We start from the raw sequence: 6,180 nt of genomic DNA, 5'->3' as shown, positions 1-6,180 counted from the left end.
GGCATTCTTTTTAAGTTGGTGGGCCCGGGATGCAGCGTGCAGCCTGCCCTATAGGGCCCAGCGCCCGCACTCCGTGCCACCAGCCGGCCCCAGCAATGTCTTTTTAAGTCTTCACAGTGGCGCCAGCAGCCAGAGAGAAGGCCTCGCGTATCAGGGCAGGGGTGTCTGGAGAAGCCTCAGGGTGCCCAACAGAGCCACTGTGGGGCCAGGGGACCCCCCACAGTCTCTGTCTCCTTACACCCAGAAGCAAGCCTCCCCGGGGAGGACGCCGTGGACGACAAGAGTTGTAACTGCGAGTTCGTCACTGAGGACCTGACCCCCGGCCTTAAAGTCAGCATCCGGGCCGTGTGGTGAGGACTCTTCCTGGGACGTGGGCGGGCCCAGTAACGAGGCTGCGGTCCCGCAGTAACGAGGCCTATAGTCCCGCGCCCGTAGGTCAGGACCTCTTGCACCTGGTGTGGCTGGGGCCTGAGCAGGGCTGTCTGTGATGGGGCCTGGGGAGGAGGCTGTTGAGACGGCCAGGAGCTGCCCCCTCCTAGGGCGCGCTGAGTAGAGCGAGCCTGTCTGGTGCCAGGCACGTGGTGGCCTGTGTGCGGGGCAGACGGGCGACCCAGGGGAGGGGGCGAGTCCTAGCAGCGCCCGGGGACCACGGTCTCAGAGACACTGGGCCGTCTCGAGCCAGGGGCTCAGGGTGCCTCCCGTCCCCAGCGTCATGCGGTTCCTGGTGTCCAAGCGGAAGTTCAAGGAGAGCCTGCGGCCGTACGATGTGATGGATGTCATCGAGCAGTACTCGGCCGGTCACCTGGACATGCTGTCCCGCATCAAGAGCCTGCAGGCCAGGCAAGGGCCGCCCGCCCGGTGGACCAGGTGGCGCCGCGGGCCGGCGTGAGGCAGCCGGGCAGTCAGCGTCTGCCGTCCCCCGCAGTCTGTCTTGTGTGTGTTGTCGCTCCCTGTCCCCCACATGCACTGTGGTGAGCACGCATGTGCACACTCACATGCACGTGTGTGGTGTCTGTGTGCACGCATGTGTGTGTAGATGCACACATACGCACTGGTATGTGCACACATGGGTGAGTTCTGTGCCAGGTGTTCACGCATGTGCGTGCGTGGCGAGTGGAGTTGTCTGTGGGGGTGGGGCTGCAGGGTTTCAGAGCCCCCAGGTGACAGTACATGTGCCCCTCCTCAGAGAACATGGCTCGCCACCCTCCCCACATGGAAGGGGCGTTCCGCAGCCTAAGCAGGAGGCTGGGCTGGGGCAGACGCCTCGCCCGGCCATGTGTGTGTGAGCGCTGCCTTGTTCTTCCCGGGGTCGCACACGTGTGCGCATGGGGGCCTGAGCACACACACGCATTCCCGTGTACAGGCACGTGCACATGTGCGTGCACACAGGCCTACGCCTACCCCCACGTGTGCGTGTGCACACACAGCCACGTGCAGACCAGCCCCCGTGTGTGGTTCTGGCACAGCAGCAGTCTTCCCGCCCTGGGAGGTGACGGGAGAGGGCTGGGTCCTCGGAGCCCCGGGGGCCCCTCCCTGCCCGCTCCGGCTGTGGTCCCTTCCCAGGAGGCCCGGGGTCTCTCGACCTCGTGTGGCTCCTGCAGGTGGGGCCCGGCCGGGGTCTTACACGGCAACCTCCTGGAAATGGACCGGACCAGAGCACGTGTGCATGTGTGTGTGCGTGTGCGTGTAAGAGGTCCTGGTGTGGCTGCCCCGCGTGTCCCCGTCTCTCACCACGGCTGTTTTTGTTCACCAGGCTCTTCTGTCCCAAGTGTCCCCTCTTCCTTCCCTCTCTGTCTGGAAATAGACCCACCTGCCCGAGGAGCCCGGGCGCCCTCTGCCGATGGTTACGTGTTGCGTGTAGCCCATGTGCTCTCTGGTACTCCGCTCCCAGCGCAGCCGCACCCTGTGCCCCGCATGCCGGCGCCTCGGCGGCCCCGGGTGTCCACTGCCCACTGGCCCCGCTCCGAGCTGAATGCTTTGCTTGGAACAGGAGACACGGGGCAGGCCGAGGTCACGCGTGGCACGGGCACTCCTGCCGGCGTGCCCGCGGACGTGCTGTGGTCGAGCGGGTTGCTCTGCCCGCGTCTGCAGTCCCCACGCTGCTGGTGACGCCATCTGCGCTTCTCTTCTTCACTCTGCCAGGATAGATATGATTGTGGGCCCCCCACCCCCTTCAACTCCCCGGCACAAGAAGTACCCCACCAAAGGACCCACGGCCCCCGCGAGAGAGTCGCCCCAGTACTCTCCTAGGTTAGGAAGCCACCCCTTCCTGACGTGTCTGTGGAATGGCCAGCCCCTTCCCTCCAGGCCACATGACGGAGCGCCTCCTGCTGGCCTGTGCCCTGGGCACGGGCACACCCAGGCTTTCTCTGTCCCCTTGCCAGGGCTCCAACAGGCTGGTCAGGGTGCCCATGGGGCTACTCCTCCCGGCCTGTCCTGTGAGTGTCCCTGGGGCGGCCACTCCTGGGCAGAGGAGAGCAGGGCCTCCTGGACCCGGCCTGTGGGAGGACGTGGCTGAGGGCAGCCTCCGGCCCCAGGTGTGCCCTTTGTGGGCCCCACCCAACACACCCGCCGCAGCCTGGTCGGCCAGCGGGTGGCGCCTCTGGGGCCCTCTGCTCCCGGGGGCACAGGCAGCAGCGCCCGCCTTCGGCCGTGGAGCGTTGTCTAGAACAGACCTGGCACCTGCAGTGGCCTGGGCTCCCCGTGCGCTCGGGCACTGTGGCCGTCATTCGCATGATGGGTGGCAGGACAGCAGGTCCCCGCTGATGGCTGCAGTGGGCGGTGAACTGAGCCAGGGAGCTCGAGGCAGCTCAGACCACGTGATTGGGACAGCCTGCTCCTCCCTGGGACTGGCCGAGGTGGCCAGCCCTCCTCCGGCAAGGCCTGCTCCGAACTCAGGTCAGGGCACTCTGACTCAGCACAGCCCCAGGGCCACAGCAGATGCTGCTGTCCAGGCGGTGCTGTGCTGCACAGCTGGCCTCTCTGGGCTGGGGTCTTTGTGCATGGTCCGGTGCCAGGCACCTCTGAGCCGGGCTCTTCCTGAGGTAAGAGTTGCCGGGGAGCCACCGGGCTGCCACCTCTGGCCTGGGAGCCCGACGCTGCGGCTATATGTGAGTCTGGGGTGCTGTGCCCCGTCCTGGGGGTTGTGCTGGAGCGTTTCTGCTGACCCCACTCCCAGACCCCCAATAGCCACAGCTGGGGACAGGCAGGTTCACGCAGAGAAGGACTGGCCAGACCCCTGCAGGACTCTCGCGCCCCGAGCAGTGCTAGGCCAGCCCTCAACCAGGCCCCTGGGACCAGCCAGCAGGCAGCCCGTCATGTGGCAGGGGTGGAGGTGCTGAGCACCTGCCTGGACTGTGTGGGCCTGGGACACGCCCGCCCCCTCCCCGGTGTCTGCTTTGAGGGCAGGCGCCCTCCCACCCTCGCACCACTGCTTCCCTCCGGCCCCGGCGCATGAGCCCAGCATGGGCACAGCATGGCCTCTCCCGCCCCGTGTGGCAGACACCTGCCCTCCCACCTGCCAGAGGTAGACAGGGCAGCCCTGCTGGCAGGCAGTGGAGACGGCCCTACGCTCGCGGCCCCTGCAGGGGTGCTTGTCACGAAGCTCCTGTCCAGAGGACCTGACCCAGCTGCGTGGCCTCCCTGGGCTGATGCCTGCCTCCAGCTGCCCTCTGCCCAGTGGGGCTTTTGCTGTGCCTCGCCCGTTGTGCCAGTCCTGCGGGGCCCTTCCTGTGCCACGCGGCCTGCTGGTGTGCGGTGAACAGGAGCCCCCACTATCGGTGCCAGAGACCCCAGGCCCTGCAGCCACACTTGCATCACATCAGCACACCGTGCACAGCCCTGGGGGCAGCAGCCCCATGGCCCCCTCGTCCTGGCATGGAGCCCCACGGCCCCCGCTTCTGTCGCTGCAGACGTTTAGCTCCACCCCACGAGACCCCAGTCAGCCGGTGGCCTCCGTGGCACATTACATGGGAGTAAAGCTGGGGTGGGCGGGCACAGCGTGGGGGGCCTGGGGGGCAGTGCCCCTGTGCTCTGGAGCCCAGGCTGGCCCCAGCCCAGCCTCACAGCCTGCACTGTCAGCTGTCCAGCGACCGGGGCTGGGCGTGCTGTGGGCCCACTGGGTTAAAGAGAGCCAGGGTGTGGGCTGGGCTGCGCCCCCGCCCTGCAGGGGAGGGGCGGGGACCTGACTTTACTCCCCTAATGTGCCAGCCCCAGGGAGCAGCGGCACGGCTGGGAGCAGGATGGAGGGAGTCAGGACGCAGGGTGAGGCTGGGGCTCGCTGTGGCCACTGCCCTGGCCTTGCTGTCCCCCAGTGGGGTCTGGGCTGGGCCTGGAGCCCAGATCTGCAGGGACTGTGGCCTGGCCCAGGAGGAGAGGGCCAAGGGCCCCACCCAGACCCCAACTCATGGTTGGGGGCGGGGTCTCTTCCCGGTAGAGTGGACCAGATCGTGGGGCGGGGACCAGCGATAGCGGACAAGGACCGCACCAAGGGCCCCACGGATGCAGAGCTCCCCGAAGACCCCAGCATGATGGGCCGCCTGGGGAAGGTGGAGAAGCAGGTGAGCACGAGGCTGGGTGTGTGGCAGCGCCCAGGGCCAGAGGGCTGCCCCTGCCCTTGTCCCCCACCTCCGTGAACTCTGCTAGGTGTGAGCCTGAGTCCACGGCTTCTCCGGTGCTCCGCGGGCAGCCGGGGTACCTTACCCAACCCCACTGCGCTTCCCGGGGGCGGGTCTTCAGAAACCAGCACAGAGGCTGGTCTGAGTCTTGTCAAGCTTGCTCTGAGCCTAGACTCTGGGGAGCAGCAGGTCTGGGCTCCACTGCAGGATGTCCCTCCATACCTGGGGTCACCTGGGTCCTCCACCTTCATGGCATCATCAGGGTCTCCATCCCCAACTCCTCCTCTGCTGGGAGACAGCAGCCCTCTGCCCGGCAAACTGTTCGGTAGCAGGCTCAAAGGCCCCCCCGCCTCCAGGGACCATCCCGGACCCCCGCCTCCTGGGCCCATCCTCAGTCCCTCACCTGGGATCATCCTGGGACCCCCGCCTCCTGGGCTATCCCGACCCCCTGCCCCGCCCCAGGTGCTGTCCATGGAGAAGAAGCTGGACTTCCTGGTGAGCATTTACACGCAGCGCATGGGGATCCCCCCTGCGGAGGCCGAGGCCTACTTTGGGGCCAAGGAGCCGGAGCCGGTACCACAGTCCTGAGGACAGCCGGGAGCCGGCGGACAGGAACGGCCACATCATCAAGGTCGTGCGCTCCGCCAGCTCCACGGGCCACAAGAACTTCTCAGCGCCACCGGCCATGCCGCCCTCCCAGTGCCCGCCCTCCACCTCATGGCAGCGCCAGGGCCATGGCGTCTCGCCCGCAGGGGACCACAGCTCGCTGGTGCGCATCCCACCTCCCCCCACCCACGAGCGGTCGCTGTCTGCCTACAGTGGGGGCAACCGGGCCAGCACAGAGTTCCTGCGGCTGGAGGACGCCCCAGGTGGCAGGCCCCATGAGGGCGCCCTGCGGGACAGCGACACGTCCATCTCCATCCCGTCCGTGGACCATGAGGAGCTCGAGCGTTCCTTCAGTGGCTTCAGCATCTCCCAGTCCAAGGAGAACCTGGACGCCCTCAACAGCTGCTATGCGGCCGCAGCGCCCTGTGCCAAAGTCCGGCCCTACATTGCTGAGGGCGAGTCGGACACGGACTCGGACCTCTGCACCCCCTGCGGGCCCCCGCCGCGCTCCGCCACAGGAGAGGGCCCCTTTGGTGACGTGGGCTGGGCTGGGCCCAGGAAGTGATGCCGCACTGGCCGCTGGACTGCCGCCCTCACCCTGCCCCTGCCTCCTGGATTGTGAGGCCCGGAGACGGACGAAGGCCTGCAGGGCCCCTGTGGGGTGGGGGCGGCAGGGCTCCTTACCCTGGAGGAGTGAAGGACAAGTTCTTTATGACCAGGCAGAGGGCCAGTGAGGGCCCAAGTGGCCCTGGAGCATGGGGCAACAAGACCAGCCTAATTCTACCAGGGTGGGGAGGGCCACTGGCTTGAGGGCCTGGCAGGGCTGGAGTGACAGCAGGTGCAGGGGTAGGGACAGGCCTGGGCTGGCAGGGTGCAGGCCTAGGCGGGTGGGCAGTGAGGGCAGGCCTGGCGGGGTGGCTGCCGGAGGGTGTGGCTGGCCCTGGGCAGGCCCTGCCTG

At 67.6% G+C, this 6,180-nt stretch overlaps 1 protein-coding gene across 1 annotated transcript in view; it reads left to right on the top strand.

Annotated features, from left to right (window-relative positions):
- KCNQ2 (potassium voltage-gated channel subfamily Q member 2) overlaps positions 1–5,797 on the top strand; it is a gene marked incomplete at its 5' end in the record, with an annotated part of 52,517 nt that extends 46,720 nt beyond the window's left edge. Inside the window, 5 exon segments of the mRNA XM_027767722.1 lie at positions 709–840; positions 2,143–2,250; positions 4,436–4,559; positions 5,079–5,188; positions 5,190–5,797. Coding sequence (XP_027623523.1) covers positions 709–840; positions 2,143–2,250; positions 4,436–4,559; positions 5,079–5,188; positions 5,190–5,787 — 1,072 coding nt within the window.
- Positions 5,798–6,180: the final 383 nt, after the last annotated feature.

Source organism: Tupaia chinensis, unplaced genomic scaffold (genome assembly GCF_000334495.1).
Source record: "Tupaia chinensis unplaced genomic scaffold, TupChi_1.0 Scaffold144472_1, whole genome shotgun sequence".
In the NCBI taxonomy this organism is placed as follows: domain Eukaryota; kingdom Metazoa; phylum Chordata; class Mammalia; order Scandentia; family Tupaiidae; genus Tupaia; species Tupaia belangeri.
This window is presented reverse-complemented; position numbering and strand designations above follow the sequence as displayed.